Genomic DNA, 20,841 nt, shown 5'->3' on the forward strand with positions numbered 1-20,841 from the left:
TTGTTACGAGCAACAACTTTGTTTCTATAATGCATTAAAAAAATCTTGATCGTTCTTAAGGTATGTGTAATAGACTTTACGAGTGTCTTGGCCTTTAATTTAAGGGCTAGCATTTTTTCTTGAGTTCATTCGGAAGGTCTCACGAATAATAACATTTTTTGTTCTTACACTTATCTAGAATTGTTGTTCATTTTTTAGATACAAATGATGTAATATTTTAGGGGCCAGCCCTCTAGATCCTTAATGGGCACAGAAATTGGTGTTGTGATTAATGGAATCGGTTAGAATCATCAATACAGATATCTTCTTTTCTACAATGCTTAACAAAATATGTCTCCTTCTCTAGATATATTGTGTCAAAGTTTTAGTACTTTGGCCCCTAAAAATCCCTAATTACGTAATAAATGGGCGTGGCGATGGTTTTTTCTGGTATATATTGTTACGATCAACAACTTTGCTTCTATAATGCATTACAAAATCTTGATCATTTTTAAGTTATCTGTAATAGAGTTTACGAGTGTCTTGGCCCCTACTTTTAAGGGGCTATCCCCTTTTTCTTGAGTTCATTTGAAAGGTCTCACAAATACTAACATTTTTTGTTCTTACACCTATGTAAAATTGCTGATCAATTTTGAGATACAAATGATTGAATATTTTAGGGGCCAGCCCTCTAGATCTTTAATGGGCACAGACATTGGTGTTTTGATTAATGGAATCGATTAGAATCATCAATGCAAACATTTTCTCTTCTACAATGCTTAACAAAATATGTCTCCTTCTTTAGATATATTGCGTCCAAGCTTAAGTACTCTGGCCCCTAAAAATCCCTAATTTCGTAATAAATGGGCGTGGCAATGATTTCACCTAATAAATATTGTAACGATCAACAACTTTGCTTCTTTAATGCATTACATAATCTTTATCGTTTTAAAGTTATTTGTAATAGAGTTTACGAGTGTCTTGGCCCCTAATTTAAGGGGCTAGCACCTATTTCTTGATTTTGTTGGAAAGAACTTTTAATTCTCTACCACTTTAATTATATATGTCTACACAAAATATCAACTCATAAAAAGATAGATATCAAAACGTATGAAAATTTTGATTCAAAATTCGTACCAAATTTTCGAGCCTTGGCGAGCTCAAAAAAATGGCGCCACTGGCACCAAAAAACTACAATCTGCACACCTTCGAACTATGGTCTACCTATACTGAAAATTTCATATTCATATCTCAAATAGTCTCTGAGTTTATTTCTGAACAAAATTGGTCGTCAAAACTTACTAATTCGGCCGTTAATCGGAACCGGAAGTGACAATTTCAAAATTTAAAAAAAACTTCTAGAATTATGACCTCTGGCAATCATCTGTGAAAAATGGTCGAAATGGGCCGAAAATTTAATTGATACCATGAAATATCGATACAATTTCAAAATTAACACCCCCCCCCCAAAAAAAAATTAAAGATAATGAAAAAAATTCCCTAATTACGTCAAACATGGGCCTGAAGATGACTTCTTCAAACAGATATTGTAGCGATCAACAACTTTGATTCTATAATGCATAACAAATATTTATCGTTTTGAAGTTATTCGTAATAAACTTTACTAGTTTCTTGGTCCCTAGATAAAGGGATCAGCCCCTTTTTCTTGATTTTGTTGAACAGAACTTTTAATTTTCTACTACTTTTGTTCTATATGTCTTAACAAAATATCAACCTATAAAAAGATACTAATCAAAACGTATGAACATTTTGAATGAAAATTCGGACCCATTTTCGTGCGTAAGCGAGCTCCAAGGAATAGCGCCACAGGTACAAAACAACTATATCGTGCATAACTTCAAACCATGGCCTACCTATTTTGAAAATATGAAAGTCATATCTCTAATAGTTTCTGAGATCAGCTCTGCACAAAATTGGTCGTAAAAAATTACAAAATCTACCGTATATCCGAACCGGAAGTGACGACGACAAAAAAATCAAAAACATATAAAATTTCGATAATGTCTCATCATCTTTGGAAAAATTGCCGAGATCGGTTGAGTAGTTTTTGAGAAATCGCGTGCACAAAATTTGGGGAAAAAATAACTAGATACGACCTCGTTACGAGTAACGAGTAGGTCTTCCGTTCGATTTTTTTTATTTTAAATGATACCATGAAATATCGATACAATTTCAAAATTAGCACCCCCCCCCCAAAAAAAAAATTTAAGATAATGATTAAAATCCCTAATTACGTCAAACATGGGCCTGACGATGACTTTTTTCAAAACGTAAATGTAGTGTTCAACAACTTTGATTCTATAATGCATAACAAAATATTTATCGTTTTCAAGTTATTCGTAATAGACTTTACGAGTCTCATGGTCCCTAATTAAAGGGGCCAGCCCCTTTTTTCTTGATTTTATTGGAAAGAACTTTTGATTTTCCACCAATTTTGTTATATATTATTTAACAAAATATCAACTGATAAAAAGATACAGATCAAAACGTATGAAAATTTTGAATGAAAATTCGGACCCAATTTTCGTGCCGCGGCGAACTCCAAGAATTGGCGTCACTAGTGTAAAACAACATAATAGTGCACAACTTCAAACTATAGACTACCTATCCTGAAAATTTCGTATTCATATCTCTAATAGTTTCCGAGATCAGCTCTGCACAAAATAGGTCGTAAAAAATAGAAAATCCGCCGTAACTCGGTACCGGAAGTGATGATTTCAAAATTTCAACAACAAAAAACTAGAATTATGACCTCTGGCAATCAACTGTGAAAAAATTGTCAAATTCGGCCAAATAGTTTCTGAGAAATCGCGTGCACAAAATTTGTGGAAAAAAATAAGAAGAAGAAACAGTACGAAAACAATAAGGTCTTCCGTTTGAAACGGAAGACCTTAATAATAATAGAACGTATAGGGCGAAAACAATAACCAAAAACAAATCTATGCGCCCATTTATTAGACAATCAGGACAATACTCAGTATTTATATCGAATGATACGCAAAAGAACTTACTGTTCTGTACTTTCTTTACGACTGAAAACGAACCCCATCCAAGTTTCACCTACTATTGTTAAGTAACAGAAATATGTTTTATTAATTTCAACTAGACTTTGACCCGTGCATGCACGGGTTGACATTGTTTATGATATCGGACATTTACGAAATAAATACATCGACACACCGTATTGTTGCCATTTACATAACAAAGCTTTCAGCCTACAATAATGCTATTAATTTCACTACACTCTGCTTAGTTAGAATTATCTAACTGTGTCTCGGTACAGGCCTATACCACAGTTAAAAAATTACAGAATCGCTCCGAAAGGATTTTGGAGAAAATTAATGAAGCTGCATTGAAAATAACAGTCAAATTATACATAATAAACAATTTTGAGGCAGTAAATACCTTTCATCTAAAAATTTAATTCATATTAATGAAGATTTCAACAATTTCTCCAGCAACGTTTTTCACTCGCTTATATATATATATATAAAAGCGCTAAAAATAACCAACGACACGAACAATAAAGTAAAATATTGTCAAATTTTCGGGACGACCCGTCCCTTCTTCAGGACAACAAAATAAAATCTAGTGTAGTTTTTATTTTGTTGTCCTGAAGAAGGGACGGGTTTATTGTTCGTGTCGTTGGTTATTTTTAGTGCTTTTTTATATCTTATCTTATAACCGTGTATCTTTTGATCCGACACTATAGATAACGGGTGCTGTTTGTTTGTTAGTGCTTCTTTTATATATATATATATATATATATATATATATATATATATATATATATATATATATATATATATATATATATATATATATATATGACAAATTTTCAATAAAAATTTACACATATTTGAAATATCGTTTCTGAGTTTATCCATGCAAATGTGATAATGTGGAAACAAAAACTAAAGAGCCTCCCGTGATTTAGAGTGAATGTAATGCGCATGCGCAAGATTGTAAAATCCGAAAAATCCATATGACTTCCGGATTTTTTAAAGGAATTTTCATTGATTATTAAATTAGCGAAGTTTGATTGAAAAAAAATAAAAACAAATTGGTAATCTTCAAGTGCCAATAATGTTTGAAATATATAAAACAAATGACAGTACTCTTCCGATTTCTCTGTATTAAACCACAAAATTCTAATCTATCATTTTAATATAGTAGTATAGATTTTCCTGAAGAGAATAGTTGTTATGTTTCATTACTTTGTAATTTTGAAACTTCGCGAAGAATTTTAACCATTTTGATTCTTTTTGCACAAATGTTGTGTAAGCCACTAAGTTTTACAATACACTTTAGAATCTCCTATATTCTCAAAGTAGAGATAAAATCTTATTACTTTGTAAGTATTCCAAAATTGTACGTGTTAGGAGTCAAAATATAGATAATCTCTGAGAAAGAAATTGACCACTTTTATGTATATTTTCACATATTTTATCATTAGAAAACGATTTGGAATATGATTTTTAGGATAACGAAAAATCATTTTGTTTTTGTCAAGATCTCTATATATGAACTAACACCATCCCTCTACCCAAGGATTTCAGTAAGATAAAAATGACAGTGAATTTGACGTGTATGTAGAATGCACCCATATTTCATCCCATGGGTAGCAATGTGATGGATACCAACTGGAAAGAGAAGGAGAAAAAGACCAAAGGAAGAAATGAAAGACAACGAATGGACATCGGGACAGGTCCAGAGATTTACATAGAACAGGCCAGCATGGAGATCTGTAGTGACGGCTTTTTGTGCTGACCAGCAAGAAGAAGACTAAGAAAGTAAAAGTACATGTAAATTATATCAAATACTATAACAGCACAAATTAAAATTTATGTTCATTTTAGAGAGTAATATCATGTTGCAGTCACTGTATTGCAAATAGTTGTTATTCTAAACATTTGCAACCTTTTACATTACATTAAACAGGCTGCAGCATGATTATGCCTTAAATGATTGCTTCAAATAAGACGTCGTTATGCTAATATCTAAGTTGAGCTTGAAACAATTCATTCGGGGAGAATTTAAATGTCATTTGTAAGACAAAAGCTAATAGTTGATTTTTTATTATTTGAATAAGAGTATTAAGTACTAAGCATTGTAGATATCTCTTAATTTCATGATATTAAAATGATCACATGATTACACAAACCATAACAGTTTCCTTATTAAAACATTTTACTAAATCATATTTTCGTTTACTATTTTTCGTTAATGGAAAAAAATAAAATATAAATGATAAACATCATTTTTCTTTTTTTTTTCTTTTTTATCTACATGTTTCTTTAGACTAACTAAAGCACTACTATATCATTTATGTTGTTCTATAGCTGTTTCTCTAGCTAACAAAAGCAGAGGTTTTTTTTTTGGTCCTTTTGTTATCTACCCGTTTATATAGCTAACCAAAGGAGTGTGTTAACTCTATACAAGATGAACTTAAATTGGTATTTCCATACCTGTACTGTTATGTATCTTAAGTTCAATTAGATTCACATCAAAAACCTCGGTCTATTTAAACTAAAATAATGAACAGGTTTATTCAAGATCTTTAAATAAATATGAGCAATTCTAACACGCTGTCCAATATGGAGTAAAAAGATTAATTATTTTTAGATCACTAAGGTACATGAAATACCATGTAATTCATGCAATAATAAATTAAAATTAAAAGTTTATAGTCAAATGCCATAACAAATTAAATCATTAAGAGATACTTCTCATAAATTTTGCATTAAGAAATGTAAGGACTTTTTAAAAACAATTTGAGAGACATAAAGATATAGGGGAGTTTTACTACATTCTATCAGTATTAAACTACATAATACATTTATACATAATACAACACTTGAATATAAAGTTAAAATATTTTAAGCTTAAAAGTTTTAAACTTTGCTAACTTTGATTTTTTCATCGTGTTCAAACATGCACGGTCGGTCATGCCCTTCTTCGGGCTGTTTCAAATTCTTTGTTTAAGATTGTCCGATAAGATACCAAATAATATTTCTGCCTAGTTACAAATCACGCGGTTTAAAGTCATTCATCAACTGTGATTCTTTGCACTTAGACATGGCAAAGATTACAGATTTTCAGAATTATTTCATATGTTTTGCGTTTGCTTTTTTCGTATGTTTCTTCGAAATCAGCGGTAAGTGGAAACTGTATTGACTTTTTAAAAAAAATTTATGCTAAAGTATATCTTTTGACCCTTTACTGGAATTTTATCTGTTATTTCGTCCAATAAGTTTTAATATCTTCAAAAACAAAAAAGATGAATTTATTATCAACATGCTTTTATCATATATCTATGCTTTTGTATGAAAAAAATTGTCAAAAAGCAAATTTTAAAATTTTATTTGTGGGGACATATATATGACACATAAACTTATACGTCGATCGCAAAGGATATTAATTTACTAGCAAATATTTCATTCACTAATTCTTATTAAATCATTAATTATAATTTGATATTAAATGCATGGTGATTGAATCATATGTTATGCTATCAAAGATTCTAAAAGACTCAAGAATTAAGAATTAATAAATTAGGACTGTTTGATTTAATAAATTCATTTATTGTAACGTTATTCATGAATGAAGTATTATTTGTTAAAGTAAGTAGGGTTTTTAATATAACATCTCTATTTTCACTTTCAAAAAACGTTAGATTTCATTTTTTAGACTATAGTTACATTAAGATTTCATTATTTTATATATCATATTATGTAACAAACTAGATAATCATAAAAAAATAATCGAGTTTCAATTTATTATAAAACTATTTAAAGTTCAAAATCAAAATTCAGGATTGAAGGTTCTTTGAAACAATAACATGATGAAAAATGATCCGTCAGATTTGATATATCTATGCAAAAGATATTATACTTAAACAGACTACCTTAAAATTACATGTCTTTAGCTTTTGTTAACAGTGGACGGAAGGATTTATAAGATTCGTAAATTTGCTCTTATTGATTAAAGATGCGCTCGGAGAAGCATGCGGGACCCTTTTATCGCTCCAGCTGTACTGTCCATCAGGATATCACTGTTGTGATACAGATCTGTCCACTTGTTGTGCAACGGGATACTTCTGTGCGGGCACTGTCTGTGTCAGCGTTGCGTAAGTAGTTGTTTCTACATATACTCAAGTTTCTGACAAGGTTAGATTAACAAAATGTAAATGTAAGTATGTATATATATATATATATATATATATATATATATATATATATATATATATATATATATATGTGTGTGTGTGGGTGTGGATGTGTGTGTGTGTGTGTGTGTGTGTGTGTGTGTGTGTGTGTGTGTGTGTGTGTGTGTGTGTGTGTGTGTGTGTGTGTGTGTGTGTGTGTGTGTGTGTGTGTGTGTGTGTGTGTGTGGTATAAGTGAACGCTAAACTGTTTTTATGTTAAAACTCATACATATGAATTTTGTTTCCACACAGGATAAAATAGTTAGATTCAAATCCTGCGTAAATTTCTGAGAAGATTAATCTGAGAATAGTTTCCTTTTCATTTTGTGTGGTACAACGTTTTTTCAATAAATGTCCCGTTGTGCAATGTACAGTATTTGACAACCCTTCATAGCGACCTTGAAAGTTAACAGTTATTTCTTTTCATCCCTATACGTTTCATTTTTCTTCTTTCAGTGCAATCATCGTTCCGATTATCATCGTTATCGTGATAATCGTCGTAATAGTCGTGATTATCGTCAAAAAGAGTGAGTACTGGATCCTAGTTATATTCCTTTCACTCATCTCATTTACTTGACCTCTGAACGTCTCTATTATATACTGATCTTCTTTGCTACATTGCATTACTGGGTGTGTATGAAAAACAAGTATTCTTTTTTTTAAATCTTTTATAGAAAATGCGCAGCCGGGAACAGTGATTCATCCGGGACAGCCACAAGTGCAAGTCGCTAATTATCCATCCCCTGGATATGGTCAAGGCCCCGCGCCATACTGAAGAATATTGGAAAGCCATGAAGTTCATCCGATGTAAATACTTGCGGAGAAAGAAAAAAAATCAATCAAAAATGCATTTATTGATAACTCCCAAATGTTGTGTATATGACATTAATTAGAACAAAATAATTTTCCTGGTTTTATGCCTCACTATTGTGATGAAAATTTTATAAGATGTACCCTAGAGAAAGAATGAAAACAAAAACAAGGGTCTTTGTATTTGAAAGAGATTTTTTTTTCCAATCAATAAGGATGTTTCATAATTACATGGAATTATTTTAAAACGATATCATAGTGAAAAGATGAAATAAACTTTGTTATGTCGACATTTTTAAACTCTCTTTCCATTTTGTACATGTTAAAAGTATTTTTATTTTATATGTATACCCCGGTACAGCTTTGTGTTTATCTACTTATAGATTGATTTGAATTGACATCTTCCTTTTAATATTTAATAAAAATCCATCATATTCTTAAACTGCGTCTTATTTTTTAAAATCCTTAATTACCCTGCCAAAGAACAACTTTAACGTTACAAGAACAAAGGTTTTTTTGTATAAAACTAGAATCAATTAGTTACTCGACACTCTGCATTTAAAGTCGGACACTCCTCTCTTTTACAAACGGTGCGATTTTTATTGCATTTTATGACCCACTGCTCCTTTAAATCTTCCGTTCAAAAAAAATTTTAAAATATTATCATTGGTATCATGACATGTGCGGATTTAGAATTAGGTGGGTACAGTTAGAAGGATAGGTTGTTTATGACCTTTTCTGAATTTTAGTGATATCAATGTGATGAATTTTAAGAGGGTGTAGGAAAGGTCCAGGAATCCACGCATGCACGATATATTTTAAGTCAAGTAAAATGTCTTTCTATATTTGCTCATAAATTCTATATAACGTATATATATATATATATATATATATATATATATATATATATATATATATATATATAAAGCACAGAGAAATTCACTTTTGTTGGAGCTCCACCTTCCGCCCCGACCGAGGCTTGAACTCACGACCTCTGGAACCTATTCTCCTAGCAGTGAGCGGCCACCGCGCTCCCCACTCGACCATCTAGGCAAGACAAAAAATCTTGCTTTCGATGCCGAACGGAACCTAGCGCGCTGGCCGCGCACTACACAGTCGCTTGAGATACAGGTGGAATACGGTTAAACGACAATTTCAGAGGATCGGAACGATACACATTGCATATATATATATATATATATATATATATATATATATATATATATATATATATATATATATATATATATATATATATATATATATATATATATATATACACTATCGTTCACTATGGGCAGGTATATGTCAATTTGAGAGTTATTGTAATGTTTGTTCTTATTATATATATATGTGTGTATATATATATTTATATACTGATTATGTTTGTATCAAAATAAACATGTGGTGATAATAAACAGTGTCCAAAGGAAAAATACAAAGCAGGAGCAAGGCAAACACGGACCTATAAAAAAGTAAGAGGTAGGAGACCAGTTGCCATGGAGAAGTAAGCATCTTCCGATAACCGGTTACACCTGTCGTGTGCTTTTGTTGTATTTAGGAAAACGAAAATATTCGTAGACAATTTGGTTATTAATCATGGTCTAACAATAAGAATGAAAAATGTCAGACAGCATTCGACCAAGTGCAAGATCGTATTTGCTGACAAGGTCGTTGAATCGATCATAGAACTTACGAAAAGATTACTTCAATCGAGACTGTTAAAACAATGAAAAGTCTAATTTGATTTTGTAATTGAGATTGGAACTAAAATATCACCTGCAGTCTGAGCCTAGTTGACATGTGAGAGGCAATGTGCATTTACTTTTCTTATTGTGGAAATCTATTTATGATCCAATAATTAAAACCTAACATTAAATACATATATATAACAGCTTTTCATGTAAATACATGTACGTACATTAATATGAATTCACTATTTTTATACAGGACGACAATAACGTAATTTTGCTTCAATCGGGGCCTCAAAATAACTTTTTCCCACAAAAATATATCCAATGAAATTTGTAACTGTAATTTTGTCAGTCATTTCAGATCAGTTAGTATAATTTTACAATCCATAAGAATGCAGCTTATTTTGCTTTAAAACAACGGTAAATGCACTGTACGGTAAGCATTTAGTTAAGTTATCAACTGTCAATCAGGGAGTCTATAAGTAAAGGGGAAAAGTGACGATAACCTACTTTCTGGTGTGGTCGTATACCATAATTAGTTGATGTTTATTTTGATCTGCGGTCTACAAGATATTTACATTTACGGAATGACGTTTCATTCATAACAATAGACTAGAAAAGGCTGCCTTACGTCCATTCTATGAATAAGAGTTATATATCTATATTTTATCTTATTTCCGTCTTTTAATAAAAATATGAATGTAACGTAGTGCTACGTTTTGTTTTTATATACTAATGTATCCTAACGCAAACTATCTCAAACTTTAATAATGATTTTAATAAGATTTTAAAATGTTTGTTTAGCATCTTTTGAAGAGCGTACACACATTCAGCCAGAGAGTGCACGTGATTCTTAATGGATTGTCCAATTTCATTGCACATTCTATGCTTTTTTTATTAACTCAAACAAAAGATGAATATTGAATTTATATCATAATAGCATCATAATAAGAATTTTAATCTATCAAATGACCATTATCACAGAGAAAAATTCAAGTATCGTTTTATAACGTTTTACATTGATATATTTAAAATATTACAAGGTAAGAGGATACTAGTATAAGAGATATGTCAGAACAGCCTTCATCCATTTTCTTAATTCACTGAAATATCCATGACACAGGTCGCTTATGCAAAATCACAACGTCAAAAGTATGTATATAGCAAATCAAATTTTTTTACCATTCATCAAAATGTCTTTAAACAGAGAAGCATAATGTATATTCTCCAATCAGATCTCTTTGACGCAAGTTGTACTTCTTCGATTACATTGCAAATTACATGTAACGTGGCGTTCAAAAATATGAACCACAAAATACACCTACGGAATAAATTTCTCTTTTTTTATTCATTTTAAAATAGATATTTTTCAGCTGATTGATTGCGCAAAAATTACATTTTTGATATCAAAATACAATAAACCATCTTTTTAATTCCTTGGAAGAATTTAACTATTACTTTTTAGATTGGAAGGCTTTTGAGCTCCCCTGTACAATATGTATGCTCAATCTTCCTAATTAGCATATGTCTATTCATGACACGTTGACGCGATCGTTTATCAACAATGTTTCCTTGATGTAGACTATATATATAAATACATGTATCGATGGCCTTACAATCATTATACCTACTGTCTCCACAAGATCCTAACGGGTAAGAAAAAAAATCAACTTGCTGTAAGAAAATCTGACAAACATTATCTTTTTTAAGATCTATAATAATATCGTTTATAACCCTATCGAAAAAAAATTAATTTTTTTGCTCTTTGTAGAATGATTGCCTGGATTATTTGTGCAGCGTTTTGCATTGCGGGAATCCTTGGTCAAGGTGGTAAGTAAATAATTTTCTTTCTTAAATGTATAAAATGATACAAAACATAAGCGTTTACTAGATAAAAAAACGTTTATAATCCTTTGTGCGAGGATTAATAAAAATAAATACGTAGACAATGTCGCTGTCAATCATATCTTTTTTCATGGAAGTCATAACTAACACATGAAATTGTGATATAAGAAGTTTTATTCTATTCAATGCAAAAGGTACTTTTGTTATCCGATTATATCTTATATATATGCTTGTTTATACAAAAATTTGATTGGTGCCATGATACCATTTGAGTAATATAATGAAATAGTACACGTACATTAATAGTCTTTTTTGCGCGTATAGTAAAAGTATGTCAACTTTTTTTCTAAATATAGGACATCACCACGACCACGCACATGACGCACACGGAGGTCATGGCGTAGATCCCTTTAACGTCAGGCCATTAGATCGAGGACCTGGTAGAATTGGCGCCGCTTGGGACGGGAGATCTGTTCCCGGAAGACAGGGGTCATGGGATACAAGAAATACACACATTGGGGGCCCATTAGGACATCTCGATGGACCTCGCAGACCATTAGGACACCTTGATGGACCTCACGGACCATTAGGACACCTCGGTGGACCTCGCGGACCATTAGATGGATTGAATGATTTACGTAGTCAGTTCAACAGGGATTTCCTAGCACCCCACGCACCTCTTAGTCCTCATCTTGGTCCGCAATACAATGACATTAGACCCAGAAAGTATGACAGAAGACCCAACAGGCGGGAAAAGAAACTTAGGAAAAACAAGAGAAAGCTCCAAAAGAAAATAAGAAAGGCGATGAAAAAACACAGGAAGAACAAGAACAAGATTTTGAGGAAGGAGCTGAAGAGAAATGGAAGAAGACAATATGGAAAACGATATTGAAGTTTGAATTAGGTAGACCAATAACTAGGCTAGGTTTACTAACCAAAGACGCTTTTATATACATGTATAGTACGAGTATAAAGCGAGATCCGTTGGTTTACTGTGATGATTGGCAGAAGTGGAGAGCAGATTACTTGTGGATTTAGATTGACGTCAGCAGTGCATTCATTATTCTACAAATGAATCGATATCTTGTTAAAACTGTTTGCAAAATGTTAATGTGGAATGAATAATCCAGTGCAATAGTTTATTCCTTTGGTTATCATATACCTGTGCGTTTTATGTACATACCGGTAAATACTTGTATATGTGTTAATCTGTTGTTGTTTTGTTTTTTTACTTGATTCGTTCATTGTTTTCTTAATTTATGTACTTTTGTGATAAAATTAATTTCAAATAAGTCAAAAATTAAAAAAAAATGCATTAAAAATATGTGTTCATTTCTTTCTCTCATGATTGATGACAGTTAAGTCAGATCGTTTCATCGGTCAATTTACTCCATGATAGATGTGCTGATGGTGTTTTTATAATGCAAGGGGAATTAGAAACATTCAAGCAATGCATTCTATTTTTCTATCTTTCTCTCTCTTTTTCTCATTCATCTGAAACAAGGCTATTAGCGTATTGGTTTTTCTCTTTTAAACAATTTTAAACAACTCAAAAGTTGTAAATTGCATATCTATGTTAAATCTAATGTTTATGTAGATTTTTTTAATGTCGATGGCACTATTTACAATGGAGTAACTTTCCTTTAGATGTTATGACTTGAACGAAAACAAAACAGCATGTATCATGTATTTATATAATAAACATCCTGAACAAAAAAAAACCTGTCAATTCCATATAAATTTTATGCTATGCAACATTATTCGAGACGATAATGTTTCATATATGTGATGCCATCAATTATTAAGAATCATTCGAGATGCGCAGTTTGTGTAAATGCATGCATTATATTGCAAAAAGATCCATGTAACAACAAGCATAAATTCTTTTGAAAATTGGAAAATGGAAAGAAAACATTTAAACTTCACGAGATTAATCAAAATGTCTGAAAATAGAAAAAAGTTAATCTTAATACATGTATAATTATACCATATCCAATCAAATACTTCTTATGCAAGCGTCCTTATCTTCAATCACAACACAAATTTGATTGCAAGCTTTATGTAAGGTGATGTTAAAAAGCTAAAAGACGAAGAAGTTTAAAAGTTTACTCCTTTCTTAATTGTAAAACTTTTTTGATAACTTTTATTAATTAGAGGGTTTTTCGTCAATGTAAACATCAATTTGCTAATTAGCATATGTCTATATATAACACAATGACTAGATTGTTTCCCTTGATGTAGAGTATATATATGCATGGTAAGATAGCTAACGGCACATTAAACCTGCTATCGGCTGAACGTTTACTGTTAAAAACAAAAGGGTAAGCTAAAAGTCTTAAAGGACTTGGACACGATTTGACTTAAAATATTCAAATTTTATTTTCCCATTTTCAATGATAAATAAAGAAGTTTATAATGCTATGTCAAAATTTGGAGGTCAAATATCAAGTTATTAGCAAGATACAGAGTTCAGAATTCTTTGTTTTGTAAACAAAGCTCGAATATTGTCATTTTTACATATGTGTACATGTTGTATTGGTGTAAGTTTCAATCAAATGTAACTTTCTTTTGTTGATAATAGTATTTATTAAGATATTGAATCACTTTAAATTGTTTTTACATGTCATTTTGTCTTAGAAATGGCAATTCTCTACGTTACATTTTTTAAACAACTATAGGACTCGAGCTTTGTTTACATAACAATCAATTCTTACCTCTGTATCTCGCTTGTAACTTGACTTCAACATTCAATATTTTGGTCAATCATTTAAAATGCACCAGTAAACCATTTTATGCATAAAAAATAAAAATAAAATTTTTGATCTCAAATCGTGTCTAAGTCCCTTTAATAAAATATTGTATACATTCCAAAATTTTAACAGTTAAAGGTTTCCTTTGTATGTACATTAAAAATGGTGTTCTTATCACATTTACTGAAAACATCTTTGCACTTTTGGAATATCTTTATAATTGTAAATGATGTACATGGCAGCTATATGTTCAAACTCCTTTCATAGAAAACATGTGTAATTATTGAAAACAAACATGTTTTCCACTTCAGTATGCTATAGCTAGTAAACACTGACTCTGAAATGATAAATGATACATTTTTTATTGAATATTTGTATTGCACTTCTTTTTTAATTCTATTATATTTGTATAGAATGATACCATATCTAATCTGTGCTGCAATTTGTATTGCGGGGACCCATAGCCAAATAAGTAAGTTGGGTCTTGATATTCATAAATATATAGGTATATTTGAGTAAATTATAGACAGAATCATCTAAGTTATGAACAAGTTCAGCTATTTGTATCATGATGAAATATTCATATGAGTTAAGCATGATGCAGTCCCTGTATATTCGCAATTATCGTGTCTGCTTATATGGTTACAATACCTCACTTTTATTACTAAAAACAGCACACATCCGACGATTTCATGTAAATAGCGGACCAAGTGCCTTAAGTGCTGTGTGGGATGAAAGGGTTCTTTCTGCAAGACAAATGACATTGGATACAAGGCATTCAATAATGCCAGGTCATTTAAGTTACACTGAGTGGTTTCACAGACCATTAGATGGGTTGAGTGGTGTACCTTACCCTTTCCGCAGAAATCACCCACAACCCTTTGTACCAGTAAGCTCTTATTTTGATCCGAGATATATCGACGCTAGATCCAAAACCAAAAGGTTCGAAAAAAGACTTACCAAACGACTGAGAAAAAACAATAGCAAACTTCAGAAGAAAATAAGAAAGGCGGTCAGAAAACATAGGAAAAACAGGAACAAGATTTTGAGTGATTGACCGGATTGATTCGAAAGGAGATTCCATAGAATAGGAGGAATGGAATAGCAATGAATAAACAAAAATAATAAGGTGATGTTATGTAGACCTAAAAATGTATACAGTGATAACCTTGGTTACATATATAACCAAAGACACATTAATTTTATGAAACGAATCCATCAAGAATTTTTTTTTTCATCAAGTGTTTTATATGAGTAGACAAAATACTGCATATTTCTTGAAATGCATTCAAACAGACCTGCTTTTATTTAGACTTACGTGAATTATTTGAATGAATTAGCTTCACGTATATTTATTCAGTGTGGAATACGATCCATTGCAATCCATTATTCTGGTGACCACCAAGTGTGCAGTACATGCAGTCATTTGATTGTGTATATTATATATGTATTTTTAGTATCGTTATCTTGATGTAGGTAATTTTAAATGTCTCAGTGCTGTTGTAATTACCCAACACTCAAATAAATTCTTCACTAAGACTTGTGTTTACCTATTTCTTCATTTAATTGACGATTGGACGATCGATCGTTCTTGTCTTGCCTCGGTCGACCAACTCCGTGATTAATTTGCTAGTTTTAACATTCTTTTATCAACTGTTTTCTCTCACCTTCTGTCTGTTTCTCTGGTTTTTTCTGACCAACGTGTTTATTGTATATATTAGTATCTTGTATATGTTGTATATTATACCTTATACACATGTTTTGGACTAGGAGAAACAGCATCCAAAATCCAGGGCTGTATCGCCATCATTTCTATCGTAAAATAGCTGCATTTTCCCTTTAATTCAAAATAAAAATATACTCTTTTGTTTTAACTTTGTTGCGAACACGAGAACATGAGAACAATCTATTAGATAACGATGAAATAGCAAAGAGCAAATTACAAACATTGTGTAAAATTTGCAGAAAGTTTGAATTTATAATGAAATGTGGAGATTTGTTTTCAAATATAGTGCCAAATAGTATTGAGTCCATATAAGAAAGAAGGATTAACCCATGACACAGTCATATAGGACCCAGAGGCGTTATAACACATAGCTAAAAATGTCAGAGTGGGGATAGTTAAAATGAAGTTGATATGAAATCGGATGAAAACATTTACGTAGGTTTTGTGACATATTGCTCTGCAATGAACCCCGAACAACTTGCAAAATCCAGTGACGGAACTTGACGCATTCAGAGAGTTTGCTTAATTAGAAGAGAAAATAAATTTGAAATTAATAATATCATCCCGGACCGCCTGCTCGACAATAGCGAGCCACGATGTTGTAATCTTTGTCATTGTTAATTTTTTGACATGAATTTGCATGTAAACTTCATTATGCGGTCAAATACAACCCACTCTTCTTTAAAAAAAAATTCAAAGTTCATTAATTTTGAAACTTTTGAAAATATTGGGATAGGCCTAGCATATATTATAATTGACTAGGCGTTGTCTTGCTTTTCCCATTTTGTTCGGTTTTTTCGTTGGACGTACTGATTATTTGAATAATCAATGTTGAGGATTTACTAATGTGATATTTAGCCCCTGAGCTAGTATAAAATCTTGAATATTTTTGTTTACGCATTATTAATATTTTTTGCTCTGGCATATGTGTTGAAAATAAAGGTAAGCGACGAATGTAATTCAACTCAAATATTTTTAAGAACATGTATTTAACTATTTTCAATAACATTATTGGTTGAAATTGGATTGAAAGTCAACGAATAAATTCATTTGAATTAAAATTGATGAAATAATATCGATCTATATTCATTTAACGTATGTATCCCAGCATTTTTATTATTGGAGACAAGTTTTCGAAACGTTCTAGATTTACAATTATTGCGCAAAATACTCCATGAACAAAGAATTAATGGCAATATATTCTGTACCCACTCATGTTCTTTTTACATGTGAAGATATGAAGTGGACACTTGTATTTGTTGCTCTGTTTTTCCACTGTGTTCCAGTTATCTTTTCTGAGGGTAAGACGTACAGAATGATTTTTAAATGTTTAAGCAAATTTTGTTGTGATAGCTAAATAGAATATAGGGTAAATCCATTAAAACTACATACAAAATAACCAAAATAGTGAGTAAATGAAACAGTACTGAAAGACTTATTCTCAACATCTTGACAGAAGGAATACTAAGTAGGTTCATGGCCTTTTATCTTACGTCCTTTGTCTACGTATATAACTGTTATTGCCTAACCATTTCAATCTTTTCCAGATGCATCAAACAAAAACGGTGAACAAATAGAAAAAAAGCCCGCCAAATTGAGTACGTATAATTTACAGTTGCTATGTGATTTTCTTATAGGTTTTTGATAATGTTCTGTTGATTGTGATAAGGTTTTTAAATTTATTTTCTTCATTCAGATATTGAAGACTTTGCACGGCCTGTTGGAAGAAAAACTCAGGAGGTGAAAAAGCAGAGTAAAATCAGTATGTTTTAATGATAAATCATGGCCAATTCATTAATTAGGACCAGTATTCCGAGTTCGTTGTTGTATATAAAAACGTATTACAATAATATATTATCATTTTAAATTTTTAAGATATCGAGGATTATGCGCATCCTGTCTGGCGAAGGATTCCGAAAGTTGTTGAAAAGCTTGATCAGGGAAAAAGCCTTGGGAAGCAAGACGATACACAACATGTTGCCAAAAATGTTCAAGCAATCGACAACTTGGTAAAAGCTTACCAAATACTTAGTAAGCAAGTGGAGTATCTCCAGAATAGGTCCAGGGTGCATAGAACAGGCATCAACAGCAGTGTTGATAATATTCCTCCAAAATACCAACCAAGGCCGAGACAAAAATTACACGAGTTCTTCAGACAACTTCGACAGAAATGCAGGGTCAACTCTCCGGAACTGAACACTCCTTATTGCAAGCTGTTTAGTTACTGGCTTTGATTGCGTTAATAAAATTAGCAAAGGTTTTCTGCTTTTATGTTATATCAAAGTAGTTTTTAAAATAAAGTCTTTTTTTTTGGTACCTTGCAATATAAGAGTCAAATATTTTGATGAAATGTTCCATAAGATGATAGGTTAATGACATAACCTCTCACTTCACAAAATTTACAAGTTGTCAATACAGAGTTAATTTACATTCCTTGTGGATAAGAAAACATTGATTATTTCTGCGCAAAATCTGATTCTGATGTTAAGGCCTTTGAGGCAGCATTTATTTAATTCTTAAACAATGAAAAAAAATCGCCGGCTGATACATATATGAATGGCAGATTTGACAGTCTAAAAAAGCGGTGAGTTTCTGATATTGCTTCAGGTGTCAGCAACGTTTAAAAGTGGGTCACTGACAGTCTGACACGGTGATCTCTGATTGGCTCTGAATAAGGGTCAAAAATAATAATTAAAAATGCTTTAATTGAATATTGCAGCTAAAAGTGATTGCTATACCTTTAAAAAACATTACTCTGAACTGCACTAAAATGAGAATAAATACAAATTGGTGAAATTTGATTTAATGAAATATCGTAAATTGACAAACAAAATAAAATGATGGAAAGGAGAAAAATTAAAGGAATTTGGGAGTTCAAGAAAGACAACTACATTAGCATACTACAAGTATAAACAAACGGACATTGTACTCTCTCTATCAAGTTATCGGTTCCGTCACATTTTGAATGACGATTTTAAACGAAAATACACACCTATCAAAGAAATCCAGTTAAACTAGATGCTGTCATTAGACAGTAATACCCGCACCATGTGTTTGCCCCTAAATAACACTGTTTTGTACCAGTTTAAAATGAAGGCTATATGCAAGCTCCGGTAATACAATTAAAATTTATAATTTTCATAACTGAAGGATGAGATCCCTTCCCATATGATAATACACATCATGACATGAGCCGCACTTTATGTGCAATTTGGGGTAGAACTGTTTGCATTGAATTTTCAGTTAATCAATAATCTTAACATTTTATGTCAAAAAGTATAATGGTCTATATAATTATTACAAACAAAATTAAAAATTAAATTATGCCCCCTCCCCGTGGCGGTTGCCGGTTTTAGATTTGCTTCTGTGTGCCTACATGAACATCATCGTGTGCACAGATTTAGAGAAGGGATGGGAGTGAGGGGTCCAGACCCCCCCCCCCCCTCCCCATGAAAATTCATTTATATCAATTGTAAAATTACCAAAAATACACCTTGTACCCCAATGCTCTTACAGACATGTAAACGCTCTAACCCATTGCGCTTCAATGTTAGGTAAAATTATTTGGGGGTTAATATTTAATCAATATTTGATATACTTTATTGTTTATCTCAATAGAAAGTATACATGTACATCACAATATGCAGGTGTCCTGCACCACCTTAAAGCTGTTATTTACCTAATAAAATAGTGCAAGTGGATTTGAAGAATAGGTCATAAAAATACATGCATGTTACAAATGAATGATCTTTATCTGAAGTTACGTACACAACACAGGTCTGCATGTCTCATTAGCGGGTACTAGTTTTACCCAGCTCTTAGATGGGTTCACGTGTATACATACATGGATGTTGCTAAAACGCGGAACGGAAAACGGAACGGAAGGGAAAACGGAAAATCTTATCTAATGTTATATACCTCATAGATTTGTTTATCATTCCAAAACGATATACTTTATGTACCTTTTTAATTTTTTTTGAAAGATTAGCAATATAAGATTATTTATTCAAGAATATTTATTTCCTCAAAATTAACAGTACATGCATTGACCACTATATTCTGTCCCAAAATATCCTCGATTCACTTTTTGCTGTATATTTATATATACCTCAGGGTTCAAGCGATTCTCTTTTAGAAGCATTAAACATTCTCATTATTCTTTCTTTAAAACGTCCTCTCTAGCTTATCAGTGGTATAAATACACGGCTAAAAATAAAGAAGTATACGGGGTTTTGCATTTCAACAGACCCGGATGATAGTGTTGAAAAATTGTGCAAGGTCTTCTGAGTGACTTCCAAATGGAGAAAAGATGTCAACATTTTCCATTATAAATTGTCCAAATGTGCTGCATGAATATTTTGGGAGCAACGTCTAGAGCTCTCTATTCGGATCATATGTATATAGCTGCTGGAATAAACAACTGCTTAGTAATGCAAACGTTAACAAAATTGCATTGCTAAAAATACTAGTTTCACTAATTACTAGTTTCACAAATTACCGGGTATTTTAATGTTTACTGTATTTTAATTTTTAATGTCGTCAGTCCCACGGTTTTTTTTCTTCCATCTCAATGATACATTATCGTCTGTATGATAAAAGATCGTCTAGAACACCGAAAATTCTATTTTGATGTAAGTATATACATATACATCATATTTGAAAAATAAAAATACTCAAAACACGCATAAAACGCTTTCACTAACTGCGTATGTTACGCTGATATGCCAGCAATACCATATAAGAAAAATAGGTAAAAAGTTATAGCTAATTTACTCGTTTAATCATGTTAATGTTTCACAATTCGTATAC

The 20,841-nt window shown here is 31.6% G+C and overlaps 3 protein-coding genes across 3 annotated transcripts; all 3 read left to right on the plus strand.

Annotated features, from left to right (window-relative positions):
- Positions 1–5,996: 5,996 nt before the first annotated feature.
- LOC105339577 (uncharacterized) lies at positions 5,997–8,309 on the plus strand. Its single transcript, XM_034470337.2, has 4 exons — positions 5,997–6,157; positions 6,991–7,129; positions 7,664–7,734; positions 7,882–8,309. The coding sequence occupies exons 1-4, from the start codon at positions 6,079–6,081 to the stop codon at positions 7,980–7,982; spliced, it is 390 nt and encodes a 129-aa protein (XP_034326228.2). The 5' UTR covers positions 5,997–6,078; the 3' UTR covers positions 7,983–8,309.
- A 2,772-nt stretch (positions 8,310–11,081) lies between these two features.
- On the plus strand, positions 11,082–12,819 carry LOC105339576 (uncharacterized). Its single transcript, XM_011445159.4, has 3 exons — positions 11,082–11,364; positions 11,483–11,541; positions 11,913–12,819. Exons 1-3 carry the CDS (start codon positions 11,318–11,320, stop codon positions 12,446–12,448), a joined length of 642 nt encoding a protein of 213 aa, XP_011443461.3. The 5' UTR covers positions 11,082–11,317; the 3' UTR covers positions 12,449–12,819.
- Positions 12,820–13,818: 999 nt separating this feature from the next.
- On the plus strand, positions 13,819–18,292 carry LOC105339574 (uncharacterized). The gene is made up of 6 exons (XM_066088025.1): positions 13,819–13,877; positions 14,720–14,778; positions 17,268–17,333; positions 17,580–17,630; positions 17,729–17,794; positions 17,908–18,292. Exons 2-6 carry the CDS (start codon positions 14,721–14,723, stop codon positions 18,264–18,266), a joined length of 600 nt encoding a protein of 199 aa, XP_065944097.1. The 5' UTR covers positions 13,819–13,877; position 14,720; the 3' UTR covers positions 18,267–18,292.
- Positions 18,293–20,841: the final 2,549 nt, after the last annotated feature.

Source organism: Magallana gigas, chromosome 6 (genome assembly GCF_963853765.1).
Source record: "Magallana gigas chromosome 6, xbMagGiga1.1, whole genome shotgun sequence".
Lineage (NCBI taxonomy): Eukaryota > Metazoa > Mollusca > Bivalvia > Ostreida > Ostreidae > Magallana > Magallana gigas.